This window comes from Pseudonaja textilis, chromosome 2 (genome assembly GCF_049901715.1).
Source record: "Pseudonaja textilis isolate UNSWEBS1 chromosome 2, rPseTex1.2, whole genome shotgun sequence".
Lineage (NCBI taxonomy): Eukaryota > Metazoa > Chordata > Lepidosauria > Squamata > Elapidae > Pseudonaja > Pseudonaja textilis.
Window position 1 is genome coordinate 74,772,380 of NC_141991.1, and position 24,484 is coordinate 74,796,863.

Consider the following 24,484-nt stretch of genomic DNA (forward strand, 5'->3'; position numbering starts at 1 on the left):
TTTTTTTTTATTAGAACGGTTACGTACAAAAGCTGTCTACAATATTCTGTGACTAAGCAGAATGGATCACGCTTGATTTTTAAAATCTGGAGTCAGTGGCAGATTGTAAGCAAAAATTTGGGAAAACTGTTGGAAAGAACGCAAACCCCAATCCCCAGTGGGATTCTAGTTAGGGTCTGAGTCCTGTATCTAAGGGTCTTGGAAGGACATAGGCCTTCAGGTGTTCATAGAATAGAGAATGAGACTGTTCTCATAGATGCATGTGGTGTTGAGGACTTGCTATACTTTTAATTTAGTCAGGTGGAAAAATCCCATTTATTAGAGGTGGAATTGATTATTTTGATCCCTCCTGTTGCTCTTGACTTGCCAGGATGCTTCCATTGCCCTACCTTCTGTTCCACCTGGGCACGTACACACAATTTTAAACTGTATCATATAAAAATATATATAGGGATGTGTTTCAGGCTGAAATACTTTATAAATGCAATATAGATGATGCTAGAGACTGACATTTTTGTTTGTTTCATATTAACTTCCCACTTTAGGACAAGTCTTTATAGGGATTAAATAGGGATTAAAAATGAGTCTGGTACCTTTCCAATGCACCCGTTTCATTAACATACCCTTTAGCGAGTTGTAACTGACATAATCAAATGTCTGGAGTGGTTGAACTGATGTAGCTTTGTTGCTAATTAGATTTATATCCCATCTTTATTTTGTGCAATTCAAAGCAACATACAAATCCTATGTCCCCCCACAAAAACTCCTTGAGGTAGGTTGGGCTAAGAGAGAATGACTGGCCCAAAATTACCTGATTGCCTTTGATGCATAAGGGAGGACTAGAACACCCAGTCTCCCAGTTTCTAGTTTAGTATCTTAATGACTACACCTAATTGGTTCTTGTTTTAAAAAAAAGGTATCCACCGGGAGCATGTAGGCAGAGAAACAGTGGTGATACAGATGCAGGTTGCACACTAGAGGCATTGCAAATACTCATTGATTGGTATGTATAATCTGTTAAAATCCCATTGTGTTAAGACCTGAGATAGCAGCATAACACAGCCGGAAGGGACCTGGGAGGTCTACTCCAAACCCCTGCTCAAGGAATCCGTATACAATTTCAGATAAATACTTGTCCAATCTCTAATTAAAAATCCCCAGTAGATGGAGAAGCCCCAAATTCTAGAGGCAACTTGTTCCGCTGATCAATTGTCAGGAAATTTCTTAGTTCTAGGCTGGTTCTCTCATTGATTAGTTTCCACCCATTGCTTCTTGTCCTGCCTTCAGGTGCTTTTGATAGGTTGACCCTGTCTTCTTTGGTGCAGCCCCTACGATATTGGAATCACCCCTAATCTTTCTTTTCATTAAACTAGCCAAACTCATCCTGCAACCATTCTTCATATGTTTTAGCCTCGAGTCCCCTAATCATCTTTGTTGCTCTTCTCTGCACTCTTAGTCTCAACATCTTAATATCGTGGTAACCAAAACTGGATGCAGTATTCCAAGTGTGTATTCCAAGGCATTATAAAGAGGTATTAACACTTCACATGATCTTGATTCTGTGCCTGTTAATGCAGCCTTAATGCATTGGGTTTTTTTGGCAGCTGCAGCACATTGCTGACTCATTTAAGTGACTCATATTTGGAGTCCAGTGGGACTCCAAGATTCCTCTCTCTGTTACTATAACTGAGCATGGTGCCACCTGTTTATACCTGTGCATTTGGTTTTTCTTGTCTAAATGTAACTACTTTCCTCACTATTGAATTTCATTTGGTTAGATAGAGCCCAGTGTTCAAGTATGTCAAGATCCTTCTGTATCTTCAGCCTATCTTCTGGGGTATTGACTATTCATGCCAGCATGGATAAGGCTGACGAGTTTTATTATTAAATAGTGACCTTGAAGTCTATCTCCTGGGCTAGGTCTTAAGTAAGAGAGGTGATACTTGTAATGTGTCTCACATGTAACCTGTATAATCACAATTTCTCTCCCAAGTTTTGTTGATATCCTTTTAAAATCAACTACTGCATAAATCTGATGAAGTGAACTAAAATTTGAGGAAACAATGCCTTTTAATAAATTTGTCTGAAATAGTATAGGCTTTGGACTAGAAGGGGTTGGACTAGAAGACCTCCAAGGTCCCTTGCAACTTGGTAATTCTGTTTAAAAAATGTGTTAATCAGAAAAGGTGCTATGAGGCATCTCCTAATTTTGGGCTACCGTAAACCAACAGTTCTCTGCAATATGTAGTGGGGACTGCAGGAAGTACTCCTGAATATACTGGTGCCCATGACATTAGGTTGCAAACCGCCTACTGTTTTCATCATTTACAACAGAAAAACAGAAAAGTTTGATAGATTTTCATATTTGGCTTTGAGTCAAGGATGACCAACATCCTTGCCTTTGAAAAGATGACCCTCCATAGCCTGTAGAAATGCACCTTAAAAATAAAATAATAAAAAGCACACCTTGGCAGGCACCAACAATCAAGACCAAGAACTTAACAGCCCCAATCAGAAGGTAGGTTGCTTTTTAAAAAAAAAAAATTAACTTATATATGTGGGAAGTAAAGCAGCTGGGGGGTAGACCCTGAAAGTCTAGCTGTTAAAGTACACTTGTAAGTGGGAGATTAAGGATTTTCTTACAGTGTTCCCTGAGGCAACTTTTACTGTACAAGAATATCTCACAGACATTTCCTTTCATTCTCTCCTTGTTAACAAAAATGATGCCACCAGCCTAAAGAACAGTCTGGTTTCAAATATTTGGACTAGACAATCATTATTTTTGAAAAGCCACTAAAACAGCTGCTGAAAATCTTTCTGCCCAAATGCTATCTTAATCAGCCACTTCCTCTGGGAAAGGAAGGAAGGAGGGAAGGAAGGAAGGAAGGAAAGAATGAAGGTATTTTAAATAGAGTACAATAGAGCAGTGTAACAGTTTTGTATCCGTACGATCTCTATCATTCTTTCTCTGAATCTCCTTTACCACCAATTTGTATTTTCTATCATTTCACTAGATCTTCCCAAAGACATTCTTGGATCTCAGTAGTCCTTTTATAAAAATGTACGTATCTATACTTTTCTATGAAGTGTATAAACTTCAACCCACATTTCAAAAACCATACACAACAGCACCACCTTGGTACTGGGCAAATAAATACCCATAATTAAAACAAATCAATCCCTCTTCCAACCCTGAAACTTAAATATTTTTTGGGGGGGGGGGAGGAGGTACAGAGATTTCCAATGCAAGAATCTTCTGAAGTCTCACCTCTCATCTATTAAATCCTGCAGCTTCTTAGCATAACTGAGGAAAGTGGTTATTCCTATCTCTCTTAAGCAACCTGTTTCAGAGTAGTGCAATAGCTAGCCTAATTCTTCATACCAACTAGGAAGAGGGTATGGGATCAGAAGAGATTATGACTGTTATTCAAATGAGCAACCATATTGTACTTGCTCATTTTCATTTATTCCTTCCCTTACTGCCTCATGTCAGGGAAGACCACCTTTTATTCCCCACATCAAACATGTTCTGGGAGGCACAATAGTTTCCATTGCCTTGTCTGTAGAGAAGGAGAGGCTCTGAAGTAAAAGAAGACAAATGAGAATTTCAAGAGAGAAGTAGCCATTACCTAATGTTTATTCTCTAGGGAGTGAGCAATAGGATGAGCAGATGAACAATCAGATGAGATAGCTGTTCTTTCTAAGACCAATCATTTGCCTGTGTAGAGGTCAGGGTGGTACAGACAGAAGGTCCTTGTTGTAGTAAGAAAAAGATACCAAATAACCATTGCCTTACTTGCCAAGAATATGTTGTGCCCACTGCCAGGTAGCCAAATGTAGAGGTGGCACTGTCAGAGGGAAACTAGGGGCTTCAAGTGCTGGCAAAAAGCACTCTACTGTCCGTAGCACATCAGATGCCTTTATTATTTGCTTTTAAAGGTAGCATTAAGCATACCAAAGGGATAAATTTCTCATGGAGTTACATTCTTAGTTTGTATTTTGTTGTACATAAATGACGAGTAAGGAGATAAAGTGTGCCTGCAGCAAATACCTCTTGTGATGTTCCGAGTAAGGCAGCCTTGATTTTGTATTCATGGTTTTGAAGATGTGGGTTTGGTACAATAGACTCTTGCCAAATGTTGAAGCAAAAACATGGGAGTTCAACTGAAGGCAGCTATATAGTTGCATGGGCTAAATCCTCCCTCCTTTGTTTGAATTCATGTTTCTTTTTTAAATTTTTGCTATAAACCACCCAGGATTATTGTATGTAAGATAAGTGGGAAAATAAATAAATAAAAAGAATGTCTAATGATCAAAATACTTAATTGGGCAACACTTCAGGGACATTTGGGTAATTCCTAAAAAGAGGTATATATGCCAACATTTTTCAATGACACGTGTCATTAGATAGCACACTATATCACAATATTTTTTATTTATTTGTCAAGCGATTATTTGATAACAGGTATAAATATAAACATGGTTATGAATACATGAAATGGATACACACACACACACACGTATGTATGTATGTATGTATGTATGTATGTATGTATGTATGTATGGCATTCAGCTTTGTTCAGGTATTTTCCCATGTCATTGTAGTTGTGCTTTTAAAGTTGTATCAACGTTTCGGCAGAATCTCATCTGCCATCATCAGGCTTCTGTATAGTGTTCATCTGTGTGAGATTCTGCCAAAAGGTTGCTACAACTTTAAAAGCACAACTACAATGACATGGGAAAATACCCGAACAAAGCCGAATGCCATACATGTAAGTACCCGCGAAAACTTAAGAAAACAAATATCTCTCTCTGTGTGTGTGTATATATATCCAATCACATTTTAATCTAGACTATTATGTGAACCTGACCCGAGTATATCAGTTTAGAAGTATTATATCTTAACAGAAAAGGGGGTATGAGAAAACTACAGGTAAATACAGTAGTTCACAATAGCTATTTCTGCCCATCCTACTGGCATTTACCCTACCTCATGCCATAATTAAGCTAAATTAGTGCATTAAGAACAGAGCAATTTTTCCTGTACTCTTATGCTGGTATGTACCGTTTCTGTTGTTGTGAAAAGTGGACGATTACCGGGGATCGGACATTAGTCATGATGTACTTTCAAACCGAGCAACCGAATCAGAAAACTCGTCTTCGCCAAAGTCACGCACAAGACGTGTGGCATTTCAGCCTCCCAGTCTCAAATCACTTCGGCCCTCAGGAGCAAATCCCCCCCCCCGCCCCCCGCCCTCTTAAGAAGAAGGCGCCTGTCGCGCCTACTTTATATAGTGGTCTTCGGACTCGCCTCCGAAAGCTGGTTGGTAGACACTCGCCGAACCTCCGCGCCGATTGGGTGGCACGGCCAATCGTCAGCATGCCTGGTTCTGGTGCGGCCTGTGAGGCGCTGAGGGAGGCCATTGCGGCTCGAGAGTGTACGAGAGCTCGATAAAGACGCGAAGCGGCTCGCCCGGGGGCACCAGAGGAGGTGAGGCGGGAGCGGAGGGGTGAGGCTCTCCGCGGGGCGGGCAAGGCGGGGCGGCCGAGGGGGTTTAGCGATGACAGTGGCAGGAGCAGCGCCCCTCTAGGGCTTTAGCGCCCCCCATCCCCCACCCGGCGGTTTGCCTGGAAAGTTTTCCCGGCATCGCGTCGCCCCTTTGGCCTCCTTGGCTGGGCGCGGGTACAGCAGAGGCTCCGCTTGGGGCTCCCAAGGCGGCTTCCTGCCCTTGCGCTCCCCCCGCCCTGTTGCCGCGGCGCGCCTCTTCTGCGCTCTGGTGTCTGGAAAGGGGGCCCTCGGTCGCCCTTGCGCAGAGCCCGTCACGGGTGAAGCAAACTCGGGTACTCGGGTCCGTGGGGACAGAGCCCCAGTCCTGGCCGTCTGAAGGAGCCGTCAGGCATCGTCGGCCCGACTGGACCCGAGCCCTTGTCTCGGTACGGACGAGCATATGTTAACGCCCGGTTCGGTCTACATCCCTGCCTCTCCCTTGGCGCTGTGTCCTTTCCTTTTGCTATTGGCAGCTCGTCCGAGGGGTGTTGGTGGCTGCTGCTGCTCTGTCTGTCAACTGGAGTGATTGATCGGAGGGTAGATCACTCCGATCTACCCTCAGAGGCATTACAGAGGGGTTGAACAACTTTTGGGGGCAAATGATTTCAGAATCGTGAGGGCCAAGCAGGAAAAGTCATTCCTTTGCACCCATGTTTTTCTGTTAACCCTTTTCAGCCTCACAGAGCAGGATCTTGTGCAGAAAAGGCATGGCGAGGTAAATCATTTCCAAGTCTTGAGTTGGGGATGGTTTTATTTATATCATATCAAGAAGCCATGCTTTTGAACTGACAGGTTTCTATTCTGCCAAGGGTCACCTTAGAGAGAGAAAAAAAATAAACTGATAACTGAACTACATGAGAGGTCAAACATATTTCAAGCCATCATCTCTTCCACTCTGAACCAATCATAGAAGAGAGAGATGTACACAGTGAATAGAATCTCATCTTATTTCCTTTTTAAATTTTCGATAGTAGAAACAAACGGCAGGGTGAGGGACCTCTTGGCAGGAAATCCTCCCCATAATGTCCTCTCTCTCCAAGGTGAGATTTTTTTTCTTTTTAGTTTTCCCAAACATTTTATTGCTTATAAGAGTTAAGGAATAGGTAAGCAAAAGCAGCAGTAACTCCTGTTCCTGTCTTTTAAAGGGTGCAGCTTTGGTTATAACAGGAAAAGGAGGGCTGACCTCAGTTCTGCCCATTGAGAAAGCAAGAGCAGTTGTCGTTTCTCTCTTTACCTAGACAGCATACAGGGAAATCTCAGAAGGATGGTGTCACTTACTATCTATATATTCAGATGTACTATCATTTTGAATGGTGTTGGGAAGATTACACTTAATCACTTCAGGGGTCCATTATCACCAAGGGAAAGAAGGTTGACTGTTCCTCCTCCAAATAAAGTCTTCTCTTGATAACGCCTCTCTTATTTGTTTGCTCTTCTTTGTTCTGCATATTAAGGAAACTGGAAAGTTACCTTATTTTGGGGGTTGACTCATTCTCAGTGTCCCTTTTAAACATCTGCATATATTGCCCAAAATGTGAAGCTAAGTTGGCAAGCGAGAAATTAGACAGCAGCAACCATGATTACATAGCTTTTCCTGTCCAGAAAATCTCAGGAAATTGCTAGATTACAGGCCTCTGACAAGTTACTTGCCCTCCGAGAAAATTCAGTTTACTGACAGTAGCTGTACCATTTTGCTACCCAGAAGTGTAGGAGTCCAGATTTATGTGGTAGAGAATGGTGTTCCTGTCACAATCCTGTTGCTTCACCCATTAATAAGAGGAACGGTGAGTGAGTGAACAAAATATACTGATGTTGCTGTTATCTGAAGGAACAGAACTCAGAAAACATGAGCATGAGGAATTGGTAGGATAAGGTATTTTTTTTCCTGTAATTAACATGCTTTTCTTAACACTCATTCCCAAAACTATGCTATTCAGGAAAAATATGTGTTAAAGCTGTTGTCACTTCTTCTATGCAATCCTTCAGCTTTTCTTCTTTATATAGTATGCTACTTTGCATTCTATGACTTGGCCAATGCAACAATAAGAATATATTATATCTGATTTTAAGAGCAACCTAGATTTTATGAAGGATTCACTTGATTGAACCCAATCTTATTTGAGGATCAGAGTAGTATTTAGGTTAATAATGTGAGTGTAGCTGCTTTTTTTGTTTTTGGTGTCCTTAAAGTAAAGGTGAAAGTCCCATAATGTACCTTTCTATCTAAAGCTCTTTTAAAAAATTGAGCACCGCCCCCCTTTTACGTCTTATACTTCTACATCTTATAATTATTTCTGTTTCAAGCAAAAAAATCCATGAGGTTTTCAAGTAAAAACAAAGTTAGACTAAATCTTCTTTAATGAAAGCAATCAGTTTTTCCATCTTTGCCAACTCCATTAACCTTATCATTCATTCTTCTATTGTGGGAATTTGTAAGTTTCTCTATCACTCTGCATACAAAAGTCTTGCTGTTGTTGTCATATTTAAAAACAAAATCCCATTTCTATTTATCAAACCTAAAAGAAAATCCCCCTGATTTCAATTGTACATTTATTTTAAGAATTATCTTAATATATATCTGAACCTATATTTCATAGATGTCTTGCATGTCCACCAAAGATGGTAAAAAGTATCTTCACATTGATTACATTTCCAATATATATTTGACACACCCTGTTGTTATTTTATTTATTTATTTTTCCCTCTCTTTATCCCCCAATTAAATTGCATCCAAGGAATGAGCTGCTTTAATGTTGTGAAGCTGAACCGTGCGTTGTTTCCTGATAGAGTTTCTATTATCTTACTGAGAAAGATAGGAATGAAAGAAAACCAACTTCTCTATTGCTTTGATTGCTCTGTTTAGTGACCATTCAAAATTATAGTGCTGAAAAAGTAATTTTATGAATTTTATAAACTCATCCCCATGGTCCGATGATCAAGATTTGAGTGCTTCACATCTGGTGAGCATTTACGATTACAAGCAGAGTCAGTGGAGAAGACAGCAGTAAAATCACAAGTCACAGTCATGTAATATCTTACATAATGACCGCATTGCTTGCAAGGGAGTTACTGGTCCCAGTTATGGTCATAAGCGAGGACTAACTGAATTGTATCCTCAGAGTTATGATGATACTATAAGAAGAAGAAAAAAGAAGTGTCTGTGTTAATGTCAGAGAAGATAGTTGTGAAGGGGAAGTAAAGTCATTTGTTTGTACAAATTTTGGGGGAATCAAAAGAAACAGGAGCTATTGAGGCGGGAGTAATTGCTAAAAGGAAAAGTCAGGCATTGGTGACTGGTTCACACCAAAACCAACCAGTGAGGTTTGCCTTCCTTGGGAAGGGCAAATAGCAGGTGAAGAACCATGCAAGTCTTGCAATGGATTTAGTCCAGGCTGAGCCAATTTACTATATTTTCTGATACTGGTTCGGAATTTCTGATATTGTTGAAGAAACATGTGGTAACATCAGGGGAGGCAAGCAACTTAGGCTACAATGCTCAATTATACTGAGTTGGATGGAGTGGGGATAATAGTTCAGTTGTTGACTATATTAACTACATTGGAACATTTTCAGTCAGGTAAGATGAAAAGCACTCCTTTAAACCACTAAAAATTGCTTTCTGTTGATATGTTCAGTGTTGGAATTAATTGGACCAATACTCTGACTCAGTATAAGGCATATTTCTAATATATTCAAACCCTCTCTGCTGCTTAGCATGGAGGGTGATGGTGGCCTGAGATTTTTGTCCTTTTCTCAGCAGATTCCTTTCCTCCCTGCACTACCCACAGAGGCCAAGGAAGAAAGAAAGAATAAAAGCTGGTGCTGCCCTCTCTTGTTTCCACACTTCTTTTTCATTTTCACTAACAAACTGTTATATTAGGGGAGGAGCTGGAGACTTCCTGGTTTCTTGTTTTCTTTCAGCATCAGCTGTGGGACAGAGAAAAGGAGGAACAATTGCTAATTATTATTTGATTACCTCTTCTCACCACTGGGTTTCCTTTCTAATAAAAGGGGCAGTATTAAATAGCCTTTTCAAATACCTGTGTATTCAGTGTCCTCTCTAGTTTGGCACAGAGGAGAGAGAGGAAGAGCTCTCATTTTCCTGCTTTGTAAAGAGCCCTTTCAGAATCAAATAGCAGGCCAAGCAAATAATTTTGAAAAACAAGAATAGTGTAAAACATTGGGGATATAAAAGAAAAGAAAATATGCTGAGAGCCTTTGGGCATGCAGTATAGACATATCACAATTATTTTTATTTCTCTAGAGCACTATTTTTTAAAAATGTGAAAAAATAATGTAAGCTGATATATTTCCATGCTTCCAGTTATGTGCAAGGGCTTTCCATTCATATAAAAACATACAAAACCTCTCACAAAAACAAAAGAATACTAGCATCTTTTTCAGTATTCTTGGATAAAAAATATATTAATCTACTTTATCTTGAAGTGCTGTTTTATATTAAATGTTAGTTCATTAATAAAGTAGTATTTATGCTATACTACACTGCTCAAAAAAATAAAGGGAACACTTAAACAACACAATGTACTCCAAGTGAATCACACTTCTGTGAAATCAAACTGTCCACTTAGGTAGCAACACTGACAATCAATTTCACATGCTGTTGTGCAAATGGAATAGACAACAGGTGGAAAGCATAGGCAGTTAGCAAGACATCCCCAATAAAGGAGTGGTTCTGCAGGGGGTGACCACAGACCACTTCTCAGTTCCTGTGGTTGATGGTTTGGTCACTTCTGAATGCTGGCAGTGCTTTCACTCTAGTGGTAGTATGAGACGGAGTCTACAACCCACTCAAGTGGCTCAGGTAGTGCAGCTCATCCAGGGTGACACATCAATGCGAGCTGTGGCAAGGTTTGCTGTGTCTGTCAACGTAGTGTCCAGAGCATGGAGGCGCTACCAGGAGACAGGCCACATCAGGAGACATGGAGGAGGCTGTAGGAGGGCAACAACCCAGCATCAGGACAGCTACCTCTGCTGTTGTGCAAGGAGGGACAGGAGGAGCACTGCCAGATCCCTGCAAAATGACCTCCAGTGGGCCACAAATGTGCATGTGGCTGCTCAAATGGTCAGAAACAGACTCCATGAGGGTGGTATGAGGGCCCAATGTCCACAGGTGGTTGTGCTTACAGCCCAACACCGTGCAGCACATTTGGCATTTGCCAGAGAACACCAAGATTGGCAAATTCGCCACTGGCGCTCTTCACACTGAGCACATGTGACAGATGTGACAGAGTCTGGAGACGCCATGGAGAATGTTCTGCTGCCTGCAACATCCTCCAGCATGACCGGTTTGGCAGTGGGTCAGTAATGGTGTGGGGTGGCATTTCTTTAGGGGGCCTCACATCCCTCCCTGTGCTCTCCAGAGGTAGCCTGACTGCCATTAGGTACCGAGATGAGATCCTCAGACCCCTTGTGAGACCATATGCTGGTGTGGTTGGCCCTGGGTTCCTCCTAATGCAAGACAATGCTAGACCTCATGTGGCTGGAGTGTGTCAGCAGTTCCTGCAAGATGAAGGCATTGATGCTATGGACTGGCCTGCCCGTTCCCCAGACCTGAATCCAATTGAGCACATCTGGGACATCATGTCTCCATCCACCAACGCCACGTTGCACCACAGACTGTCCAGGTGTTGGGGGATGCTTTAGTCCAGGTGTGGGAGGAGATCCCTCAGGAGACCATCAGCCACCTCATCAGGAACATGCTCAGGCGTTGTAGGGAGGTCATACAGGCACGTGGAGGCCACACACGCTACTGAGCCTCATTTTGACTTGTTTTAAGGACATTACATCAAAGTTGGATCAGCCTGTAGTGTTTTTTTCCACTTTAATTTTGAGTGTAACTCTAAATCCAGACCTCCATGGGTTGCTAAATTTGATTTCCATTGATAATTTTTGTGTGATTTTGTTGTCAGCACATTCAACTTCGTAATGAACGAAGTATTTAATAAGAATATTTCATTCAGATCTAGGATGTCTTATTTTTGTGTTCCCTTTATTTTTTTGAGCAGTGTATAATGAGATAAATCTCACTATTCGGTGACAGACTCCCCCACATATTCATTTAGGAAATTCATTAATTTTGACAGGCTTAACTTTCAAGAAAACTTCTGCCTAACTTTCTTTTGTGTAGCCACTATCCCATCTCTCTTTTGTGCCTATGAAGTGTTATTTAAAATACATATCAATAGAAAAAGGTTAGGAATTAACCATTGAAGCTGTATTAATTGTTTAATGCAATAGGCTCTGCCTGGCAATATTTGGAGTCACTTGTGTGAGATTTATAGCTGTCTTTTAAATTAGTATAGACTATTGATATGTTAAATAGTTCAGTTGGAAGTAAGATTAATTATGTAACAGAGATTTTTATCTCCTATTTTTTATTTGTTGGAGTCATTTATTTAAGTTGATGATTCTGATATTCTAAATATCAGAAAAAGAACAATAAAATGGGGGGAATACATGTTCACAGTACGGATTCATTGGAGGAGAAAAGCCAGATCTTTAAAGCTCTACAGAAGACTAAGAGGATCATCATTATTTTAAAGGTCAGGCAGAGCAACAGAAAAGGTCTAATTAGGTATTGTTGCATCAGAGCAGAGATCTGAAGCATCCTTATCTTCTATGATCTTATAGACTTGCTACTTTTAAAGTTTATTATACTTTTTCTTCTGTTCTTAGTCACTGAAATTGGCAAAAAAGAAACTTTGCAAATCATAGTCACATGAGCATGGGACATTGCAACCAGTTGTCTAGTGCCTGACATGGGACCACGTGATTCTGTGCCAGCGTAACTTTGAGGATATGTTATAAGTAGATTTTTAAATTCTCATGACTTTGAAGGCATTAAATGACTAGTTGTAAGTTGAGAACTATCTGCCATATGAACATTAAAAAATTAAGCCTAGATTTACAACTCAGTTCAACATCTAGTAATGTTAACAGTTTTTTTTCTAATTTTAATAGAAAGTAAGATTAAAATACTGATTTGATACTATAAGAATATACTGTAGACTGCTAATATCAAGGTTAATATTCTCTGCATTAGAGGCAGACAATTGTTAATACTGTGGCCTTGTATTTTTGTTCTTATTGTTCCTAAAAGGGGTAATACATAGCACTGAAAAATGTATAGTTATGAAAAAGTTTGTTGTATGTTTGTTGATATAGGAAAAGTGCATGTTGGCTTCAGCTATGTAATGTGAATGCAATTTGCAAGTTGGTTGTTGAATGCTTATTGCATGTTGAAAGACATGAATGATAGAAGTAAAGCATGTGATGAAATGGAATAAAATGCACAATACATAGTTCAACATTGAGTAAGGAGATGTGTTTTCTGTAGATATGAATGTGTGTACACTTTTGTATGTGAATAATTTGCAGTACATCCACTCCTCATTTAGTGACCACCTTGGTTAGAGACCATTCAAAAATATGATGGTAAAAAATAATTTTCCAACTGATGCAAACTAAGAGTAAATGTTATGCCCCTTATAACAAAAGCCTTCAGTGTAAAGCTATTTAAGTTCTGGTCAGCTTCTGGCAGCAGCATCAAAAAACTAAGGTGTCTAATCAACTAATTAAGGCATAGAACTGAACTTCTAAATAATAGCATTTTTAAAGTGCTATACTCCCTATGTGAGGGGGAACAGCTCAGGAAAATGAGAGCTTAAACAAGCTATCATGTCTATTCCGTGAGGAAACAAAAGAGTTCAGGCATAGGATAATGTATCTTTATCTGAATGAGATGGCAGCAACCAGTGTTCTTCACAGTATCTCTCTTTTTCTCTCAGTGATCAGGAATATGGATTTCAGGCTGGACTTAATAGGTTGCTCCAACATGGCAGAAATTAGATTAATGAGGGCATTTAAGAATCAGCAAAGTCTAACTTTTTTCCCAAGCTGAGGATAGCATTTTTCAATGCCAGAATAACATTTTACCATCTGTGCTGCTGCGAGGCAGATATTCCAAAATCCCATTAACTGAGCATTTGACTGTCCCTGTGGTGACAAGAAGATCAAAACCATTTTGATCACCTGTGTTATTACATTGTAAATTCCACAGGAGTGTCAGGTTTGCTTATATTCTGCCTTTAATATCTAAATTTCCAGGACATTTTCTCATGTGTAGCAGTCAAATTCCATGTTGCCCTGATTAAAATAAATATAACTGTCTCAGAAATGACAACTTCTGTTTTATTGTCACTTAGGTTTATTTTTAGTAGTGTATGCTACATTTTTGTTATTTTATCTTTGTTACACTAATATTTTATCTCATCTATTTTATTTTACTTTGATGTATTTTTTTTCAAACTTTGCTGGTCATTTACTGAATAAACAGTATTTTGATTCACTTAGTGATCACTGAACAACAATCATTGGAATGGAATGCAGTTGCTAAATGAGGAGGTTATATACATTAGGCAGAGGGCATAGTAATATGAAGAATTTGGATCTGAAATTTACATATATAGAAGATCATGATAGATATGACAATTAAGGAGGAGCGGATGCTTTTAAGATACATACGTATGAAAACTAGAGCAAGTAGATGAATTTGTGTACCTTCATAGAAAATGGAAATTAAAGATGGGGATTGGGCTGCAGATATAATTTATGTGTACAATGCTGATATTTATAAATAGATTGCATATAATTTGTTGTGAAGAATATTTGTCAAAAGTAGCAAAAGTGTCTATGTACAAAAAAACCCTGGTTTTGTTCATTCTGTATTGGGTGTGTCAGTGTAGTTATCTCAGGAGAAATATAAAGCTGAGTTGAATGTAGTAGAATAGAGTGCTTGGATTTTTTGTGTGGTAAAGCTAACATTACCACACAAATTTTAAATACTGTTGTAAATCAAATACAAAACTGTATCACGTACAGAAGTAAATTGAAGTAGATTGATCAATGAGAATCAAATTGTAAAACAAATATATGAAGGAAAAGGGTTACAGAGAGGAAACAAACGTTGATGATAAGCTTAACAATGATAAGGTATGAAGTTGTGTATGAACAGGATGGAGCAAGGATGATCTGTTAGATTGGAAAAATTTGGGGAAATGTTATAAATAGCATGTAAACTTTGGACTATATTTCTCTTATGTATTAGTTTTTGCCTTTAATTTATTTTGCTGATTATTTCTTGTTCCGTTCCTTGGTTTCCCATATTCCCAAAAAGGAATACAGCAAGCTCTATGCATATATTCATCATTCTCACATTGTTTTACTTCTTATACATTATAAATTGAAAGATTTCAGTCTTTTAAATAGGCTTCAATATGTTTTGCTATTTGGGAAAGGTTTTCCCATAAAATAGAAAAGTTGTTTTTACTAGGTAAATGTACATATCAACATATAAAGATTTTTATTATATTTCATAAAATAAACTAACAGTCTGTTGTTTTCACAATAGATTTGTGACAGTAGCTATTTGATACATTTGCCGTGGAACAGTACTTTACTTTTGATTTAGTCATTATTTGATTAATACATGACCAGCTGTAGTTTGTAGTTTAGTCACTATTAGAAGATTTTGCTTTGAAGTTTCCTAGACTATTTAACAAAAATAATAAGAACTGCATACTGTTATTATGTCCTGTTAATATAAGACATGGTTCTTGATTTAATTTCTTTACATACTATACTTTTGAATTGCCAAAAATATTAAAATGTAATTTTTAAAGTGAGAAAAATGGAATCACAAAATTTCTGAGGTTGATACGAATGTAGTTATGCGTACAATTCAAATTTACGTCAGTGATATTAAAAAATTATTTGTCCATATTCAATTGTAGTAGAAAAGTGTACAGCATATACAGGAAGCTGGTTGATGGAAAACAGGAAGGAATACAAACAGTATCTTGGCATCTGTTCATTGCATAGAAAACAATACACACGATATGTTCTTGATATTGACAGATGGAGCATGCTGATGGTTAGGGGAAAATCACATTTAAAAATAGCTGTTTGCTTGCACATTTATTCCCTTGTTTTCAATTTTCTTCTTGGTTCTTTCAGAGCTACCTGTTTCAGCTTTGGATGCTTGGACATTACAGACCTGAATTCTTGAAGCTTGACCATCACAATTTCAGGCCTAATATTCAAAATAGCAAAAAAAAAAAAAGTGGTAAGCATATGCCTTGCAATACACATTTTCAAAGAGGTAGAATGCACATAATTAACTACTTTTAGGTTCTAAAACATCCTCTCTACTAAAAAAATTAGTGCTCTGAACTATAATACATGGATATATACATGATATACATATTTATGTCAATAAACTGTTTCATGCTGCAAAGGAAAGATATGATTCTAGCAAGATAAGGAAGAAGTAATTTTTACCTTGGAATACTTCTTAGCATCTTAAAATTTCTTTATGCTTTTTTCTTCTGCAAAGTTGCAACATCTGTGAAATAAAGCATAGTAATCTTTTCATCTACTACAGCTAACTGCTAAAAGGAAAGGGTTTTTTTGCAGCTTACCTACTCTTAGCATTCTCCAGTATATTCAAAAGCAGGAGCCTGTATCGCTCACCCAATCCAGAAAAGGCTTTTGTGCAGTTGTTTGTAGAAGGCTTTTTTTAATTTTACAAGTGCTAGAGAATACTGAGGAAGGCTGCTTTTCTCTTCTCTTAAAAATGAAGGGTTCCTGTTGCTTAGCAAAGCAGGTCCAAGGGGGTGTTTTTCTTGAAACTTGACACCTGAAGCAAAGCATCCTTTTGTAGATATGCCCAATTACAGTAACTAGTCTGTTATTTCAAACTAGCCATTAGTTTGAAAACAATAATTTTTAAAGCGTTGAGTCCATGCGATATCTCTCTTGCTTTCTGCATATCTGTAAGCATATTCCCTCTTAAAATATTAGTGACTTGCTTACCAAACATTTCATTGCTAATTAGACTTTTAAATACACACATTTGTTAGTACCCTAGAAAATACAGCCATTAAGACTTTACATGGTATATGAAATAAAACTTTCTATTTTTATATTAATATTTATAACATTTCTTTTTGTTATATAAGATTTCTTTGACATTATTTTGGTTTATGGAGCTACATAAATTGATAACTGGAGGAAAGTAGTACGACACAGAACAGCAAGTTGCTGTACTTCAGTATTCCAATCTAAGCATGAAGATAGACTACTTTCCTTTGCCTGAATACATAATTTCAAAGAATTGTCTTCTGCCAATGTGCATAGAATACCATTGAAGGCATGCAAAACAGTTGTTTCAACACAATGGTTGCTGTTAACTCATAAAACATTCCTATGCCTGTTTTCATAGTTGCCATAAAAAAGGAGGGGGGGGGGAGAAAATCTAGAAGAGCAGTGCAGCAGTTTGAAATTGAAAGTACATTCCAACACTTACTTTAAAAGATTGTAACTGAATTACCAGGGCTTTTGCCTGTGGATATATTTAATTAGAGAATGTGATTGATGACACCCAGGCCGTGAACATGCTTAATTGGAGAATCTGGTTTATGAGGCACCCATAGGGGAGGGGGGAAACAGTGTCACAGATGACTGTAAATTACGTATGCCAGAATTGGTTTCATACAGGGCAATGCCAGTATGTCGCCTCTAATAAATCCTTTGAAGTTTTTTTGAAGTTTGGCTCGAGAATCATGATTTAATTAGGGTGATTGCTGGAATCCTGACAGCATGCCAACTCTCATAATAAATCAGTATTACTGGGGCCCTGGGGCCAGGCTTCTTCAATCGCTCCCCAACTTCTGGGGTGTGTGGAGAGAAACTCAGGCAGCCATGGCAGAGGGCAGGCTATCAGAAGGAGAAACAGACTTGACCTCCAGCCTGAAGCAAACAGAAGCTGATAGCATAATTAAAGCTGGAGGTCAGCCCCCTTGAATTCTGAAGCGGAGAAACCTGCTCCAACGGAGGAAAGAAAACCAGATAAGTACTGGTGGAAAAAGAAAATTCCTAAAGCCTCTGAGGCTGAATTTCCCCACCCCAGGCCCCAAAAGGGAGAAGGCCCTTGAGTGAACTGGGAAGAGTGGATTGGATGTGGGACTGGGCACAGACCAGGGCCCCAAAGTCCCTGACGGAATCCCAGGGGAGACCCATGGAGCAACTGAGGGAGGAATTTGACTGAGCCACCATTCGGGATGACGGCCCATCACGCTGCCCAAAACAGAGGGGAGTTTTTACAGAGCCCTTTGAAGTGAGGAGAAGCAGGCGAGACCACAGCCCTCCTTCTCCAAAGGTGCAGCCAGTGCCTCCTCCACACAGCACGCAGTCCCCTCCCCTGTGCAAATTAGAGCTGAGGAAGAAGGCCAGCCACCTCAAGTGCAGGCTTACAGAAGGCGACAGGAGGAGGGAAGAGCAGTACTCAATGAACTGCCCCGGTTCAAGGAGAAATTTGATGGGGACCCAGACCAGCTAGCTCTATTCCTTGATTCAACTGAGATCCACCTAGAACACCATGGACATTTCTACCTATCCCCCAGAGCCATGGTGAATACTATTTCTGAGGGGCTAGTGGGAGAAGCAAGAGGATGGCTAGCAACCCTCCACAAGAGGAAGCCCCCCCCCCCAACTGTAGGATGTAGATGACTCCCTACGACTGCTTGAGGCAAGATTTGAGAAGGCAAAGGAGGATCTCTACGTGGAAGATGAGCTCAGCAACCTAAAGCAGGGAGGACGACCCATCAAGGAACACATCCATGAATTCAGGAGGATCAGTGGAAATCTATCTCTTTTGCCTGAGTGGATGCCAGTTCAGAGTTGCAAAGTTACATCAGAGGAGCTCTTCTCTTTCCTCACCTGGCAACCAACCATACAGATATTGTCTTTACTACAGAACAAAAAATTGGTCTATGGCTAGCAACATATTTAAAAAGTATTCCTTGTGATTCAGTGGCTTTCTAAGGACAGTTGGTTCTGAATTTGAGTTTAAATCAGGAACGGGCAGCTTATAATAACACCTCTAGTGATGGAATGAGAGCATGATGCTATAAATCGTGAGGGCTTCTAAGATTGTCTTTACTAGTGCATGGGATTTCTGTACCTGTGGATCATACAGGTAGTCCTTGATTTGCAACCACTGTCAAGCCCAAAATTTATGTTGCTTCTGTTTGACATTGCTTCTGTTGCTTCTGTTTGACAGTTGTTAAGTAAGTTTTGTCCCATTAAGACCTTTTTTGACACGATTGTTAAATGAATAATTGCAGTTGTTAAGTGAATCTGGCTTCCCCATTGACTTTACTTGTCAGAAGGTTGCAAAAGGTGATGATATAACCCCAGGACACTGCAACCATCGTAAGTATAAGACAATTGCCAACTGTGCAAATTTTGAACATTGAGAAGAGACTGCAACAATCATAAGTGTGAAAAGTCACACAGATGTCATAAGTCACTTTTTCCAGTGTCATTGTAATTTTGGTCACTAAACGAACTCTTATTGCACTTGTAACCTCCAGTTATAACATTGTACAATCAAAATTTGGTGTCAGAGTTGTCAAAGTTTTGGCTTGGGGGGCTTTCCCAAACTCAAATAAGTAGAAATTGCAAAGTTTTAATATTCTTTAATTGCCCAAATTATAGTAATATGAAATGTTATTGTTTCTGTATGTTGATTCCCCCTCCCCACAACTTATATGTTGTTTAGAGTGGAAAAACCAAATCTGTATAAAAAGATTCATAATAAAAAAGCAATAGAACCCCGAAAGACTACTGAAAAAGTAAATAAATCCCACCTCAGTGATACTACTACACCATTGGATAACTTTATATGGTTCTTCTGCAAGGTTGGGGGATTGAATTGTATATGTAATTTGATTTGTATATTCAAATGTTCTCCATCCTGATCTAGACGATAGCATACAGTGCAAATATTGTCAACAGAGTAGAGACCCAGAAGTCTCTTCCTGCTCATTTAATATATCTGAACCTTACTTATTTATGAAGGAAAAACTTCCTTTATAGCCAGTTGTGTCCATCCATCAAGTTTACAGACATTGCTGGCAGATCAGTTTTCTTAATCCTCTCTCTTGCATTCTGTGGAATAAATCTGAGATGTGCAGGAGAACTCCTTATGTCCATACAGTGGAAATATGTACATTCTTCACATGCAGTTTTTCCTGTAAATATTTTCATCACTTGGGAGAAAAACAGAATGTTGCATCCAGAGATTGGAAACACATTTGTAGAACAGTGTGCTGGTAAGGCAATAATTAATATTAAAAAATACTAGCAGTTCTATTTGCCCTAAGAAAATGCTTTGACAGTTTGGACCTGAGCTTTAATATAATGGTTACTTTAAATTCTGTTAATTATTGCTACATATTGTTTATAAAGCACATAACTGGAAAGGTTAGGTTAATGAGGTATTGCTGTTTAGAGAATTGCTTTTATTTATTTTTTGCTAATATTTACTGTAATTCAGGACAAATACGCTTTCAGATCAAAGCAATAACTTTACAAGTTTTATTTAGGAGCCATAGCAAGAGGTTCTCTAGAAATATCAGAAATCTGGATGGTCCTAAAAGCAATGAAGTATTGATTCATTTTCAATTAATTTATCATGCATTTCTGTTTGTGATAAAATAATGTGAAATTATCCTTATAAAAATTGTTGATAATATTGGATTTCTGTCCTAAATTGGCTTCCTAGAGTATTGGGGAATGTTAACCATTAGAAAATATTAAAATTTTCTAATACAAGGAAATACTTAGATTTGGGATAAGAATATGAGATTTAAAATTTATAAATATTATTATAACTTTATTATAATAAAGTTATTATTATAACTCATAATCATTTTTAAAATATTTCAACATTATACTAAATTATTCATAAAGGAACTTGAGAACTACAGTTATACTATACTAAAATTAGACCATGCTGATTATAAAGTTTCCACACTATATTTCATGTATTACCATCTTTGAAGAGAATGCTGAATTTGAATTTGGCATTGTTTTTTTGCTTGAAAGTTCTTCAAGGAATGAGGAAAATCACCAAACAATATTTCATTAACTAATCTTGATGTTGGTTTATTACCCATTTTTCTTAACAATGATGGCAATGAGCAATAAGAATTGATTTCAGTGATTGCTCTTCGTTTCCAGGCTTGTTAATGCAAGATTAGAGGATTACCTTTATAAGTATAGATTTTATTTTAACTACAAATATTTAATACAGATTTTTATTTTTTTCATTCAAAAATGAAGCTCTTAATGCTGCTTGATGAGGGATTATATTTTATAACTATTGTTTCTACAAATTAAAATTATTTTTGAATGAACAGCCCTAAAATTTCAATGATGATAAAACCTTTTTTCTCTTTTGCATACTTCAGCTATCAAAATAATTACAGCTCTAGATTTCTTTTGGTGGTAAAAGCATAATATTCAGAGTAAAAAGCTGAACTGTAAACTTTCTTTTCGTAATACATTTTAGCAATCAGAAGTCATGATACAGATGTTTTTTGTTTGTGTAATTGAAAATAAAATAAATTAATTCTATACTCCGTTCTTTTTAGGGCTACTTCTACCTTTTTCATTTTTGCTTCTTTTCTCTGTCATTATTATTTATTTTTATGCACAAACTCTTTACATTCATTTACTGCATTGTTAAAAACAGACCATATGGTACTTTATTAAACATTCTTCATTATCTGTTCTTTTTTAAGAATGACACAATTCAACTAAAAAAAGCTTTTTTAAGTAACTTCAGAGATTTTCACAACCTTAACAAATAGTACATCTAGCTACAAATTATATCCATCTATAATATCTTATTTTATCTTATATCTGGCATATAATATGTGTACAATAGAATAGAATTTAAGGCACTAATGATACTTTGTAACTACATCAAACATTTCTTGAAGCTACATTAGTTATTTCTTGAAGTCTACCATTGAAATTACAGGAAGCTGTTCAGCATTTGGACCAGTTACTGTAATTTGGCCTAGGGAGCAAGACGTCCATCCACATAGACTTCTTACCCTGGAACAAAGTTGCCCTACTTACTATTTGCCTTGAGCATGTCATCATGACTACTTCTGTTTCACTGTAGGAATACTATGAGACAGCCTGAAAATAAGTTTAGATAGTCTAGTGCCGTGATGGCAAACCTTTTGCACGTTGCGTACCAAAAGTGTGCACGCATGCTTGTGTGCCTGTACCCATGATGCAATGGGCACACAACTCCCCACGCCCCCCTGCGCATGCACGTGCAACCTCCTGCGTGCACACCATGTGCCTCTGTACCCCCTTGCACCACACTCCTTTGTGCACATCTCCCATGTGCGTGTTTTTCCCTGCGCATGCATGGCAGATACTCGATAATCGGCTGGTGGGGGCACATGCATATGCGCCGTGGGGGTCTTTCAGGTGACCTCTCACATGCCAGCAGAAGTGGCTCTGTGTGCCACTTCCGGCACGCATGACATAGGTTTGCTATCACAGGTCTAGTTTGACAGGGATGTTTTTACATACTGTACTAGAACAAGCCATTCCATGCCGTTAATGTAGGTTATGTGGAACAGACAATTTAAGATAATGTGTTTCAAATCAGCAATCTCGTAACTCCAATTGGGCCACTAGGTGTGTGCTGGGAGATTACTACCTTCTGTCCACTCACTGGGCTCTGTTTCTGTTCTGCATACTGTTTTGACTGAGGAAAACCCATATAGTGCATTATTATAGTGCTCCAAATGATTTGCTGCAATATAATGTAATGTTTTATAATTTATGGAATGAGGGAAGAGCTTAGGTACTCATAGGATAGTACAGTATAACAATTACAGTAAGGTTCATCTATTCTGCCAAGAAAAAAAAAACACCTGTCCTTCCCGCTTTCTATAGAGGGACAATTGAGAGCATCTTGTCCTATGGCATTGCTGCCTGGTTTGGAAGCATTACTGCTTCGGACAGGAAGGCAGTTCAGAAAATGGTGAGGATGGCAGAAAAGGTAATTGGTAGTTCACTTCCTTCTATCCAGGACATATCAGGGTCCATAGTATAGTTTGGCACACTACACATCCTCTTCATGACCTCTTTTCCTTTTTACCTTCTGGGAGGAGGCTTCATGGTATCTGAAGCAGAACATCCAGATTCATTCACAGTTTTGTTCCATATAGTATCAACCTTGTGAACTCTCAAGTTTCCTGTCTGTGGAGATTCTCAGTCATTCAGATCATAGTTGTCCCAAAGGTGCTTTTTCAAGAGGCAACTGGACTTTTTGGTTTTTCTTTGAAGACGTTTCACTTCTCATCCAAGAAGCTTCTTCAGCTCTCAGCTGCCTCTTGAAAAAGCACCTTTGGAAGAATCTTAAGTTTCCTCCTCCTGCTATGGATTCAAAATAGACAGGTGTAGATAGATGTATATGTATGTATGTATGTATGTATGTATGTATGTATGTATCTAGCATGTATATATCTGTATTATGTATAGGTATGGGTAGATGTATACTTTCTTTTGTATATCTGAATTATGTATGGGTATGGGTCGATGTATACTTTCTTTTGAGAACAGCAACAGAATTTCATTTTTAATGTGTGCCAATGTGGTCACAAGTAAAAAGTGACAATAAAGGTTATCTATCTTAAAAAACATTTCACATTTCAAAAATTATTTTCACACAGATCCTGAAAACTGCCAAATTCTGAGACAAAGACTACATGACACAACAACATGAGCGAGAATAAATGTGACACACAGTTTTACAGTGTTCAAGTTGCAGATTCAACATTCACTGTACTAAAACGCTACCAGCAATTGAAACCTATAGGCTCTGGGGCTCAAGGCATTGTTTGGTGAGTAGGCAAACAAATAGCAGCACCTATCTTTTCTTGGTTAATCCCAAAGAAATTTAGTAGGACTATTTGTATGGGGAGCCCCCAAGGAATCCTAGGATAGTAGGCTAAATTATTTAAAAAATAACCTGGCAGTTGACAATGGCAAAACAGTTAGATATTGCTAACAAGCAAACTGCTACAGTGTGTTCATCAAATCTCAGGAAACAAGCTTGACTTGAGAGTCTTCATCTTTTATTTGCAAACACTAATATAAACTGCTAAAGTACAGTCTACCTCTAGGAACAGTAAAATAGTAAAGTGTTAAAATTACCCAAATTTTAAATACTTCATATATAAGAATTGTTAGATGGTTAGTGGCTGGGTCTTCCCAGTGTCAACCTCCTCTCCCTGCCTCCAACCACGACAGTCATTCAGCTTAAAGAGATACGGGGAAAGTATGACTGATGTTTATGAGGCTACCAAAATAAACATATCCAAATTGTACAGTACTGTACAGATAAACCTCAATTTACAGCTCTAATTGAATTAGGAATTATGATCTTTAAGTTGTGGCTTAAGCAGGTCACTATGTGACTATACCTGATTTTACAACCTTATTTGCGACAGTCATTAAGTGAATGCTATAGTAGTTAAGCAAGTCCATTTTCCCCAGTGTATGTTTTTTGTTGGAAACTGGGAGTAAACACCAGCAACCAGCAAAAATATCTGAAAATCAACCATGTGTCCATGGACACCACAAACAGTTGTAAATATGAGCTGGTCGCCAAGTACCCAAAATATGATCATGCAACTGTGAGCTGTGTGTGGCTGTTGGTACTTTGAAAACAGGCTGTAATAGTTCTGGAAAGATCAGTTGTAATTTTGAGCAATTGCTAAGCAACTGGTCATTAAGCAAGAACTATATTTTAATAACTCAGCCAAAACAGCATCCTAACTCTTGGCATTCACTTTAAGGAACAGCTAGATGACTTATATAATAGCTCAGGTGTTTGAGCAAATTAAAGATGGTAACAAACAACGTAGTACTCTAGAAAAAGTACAGAGAAGAGCAACCAGGATGATTAGGGGACAGGAGCCTAAAACATACAATGAATGATTGCAGGAACTGGGCTTGGCTAATCTAGTAAAGAGAAGG

General features: G+C 38.4%; 1 protein-coding gene across 8 annotated transcripts in view; it reads left to right on the forward strand.

Moving 5' to 3' along the window:
• The first annotated feature begins 5,349 nt into the window (after window positions 1-5,349).
• The window catches only part of MAPK9 (mitogen-activated protein kinase 9), a 43,730-nt gene continuing 24,595 nt past the window's right edge, over window positions 5,350-24,484 (forward strand). For 2 of the 8 annotated variants that reach the window (XM_026696553.2, XM_026696551.2), the window contains exons 1-3: window positions 5,362-5,491; window positions 15,584-15,692; window positions 23,176-23,346. In XM_026696553.2, coding sequence (XP_026552338.1) covers window positions 23,225-23,346 — 122 coding nt within the window. In that variant the 5' untranslated portion in view covers window positions 5,362-5,491; window positions 15,584-15,692; window positions 23,176-23,224. Of the gene's footprint in view, window positions 5,492-15,583; window positions 15,693-19,595; window positions 19,744-23,175; window positions 23,347-24,484 lie in introns of those variants that run through there. The other 6 variants (XM_087924329.1, XM_087924333.1, XM_087924332.1 and 3 more) reach the window with 5 other exon arrangements.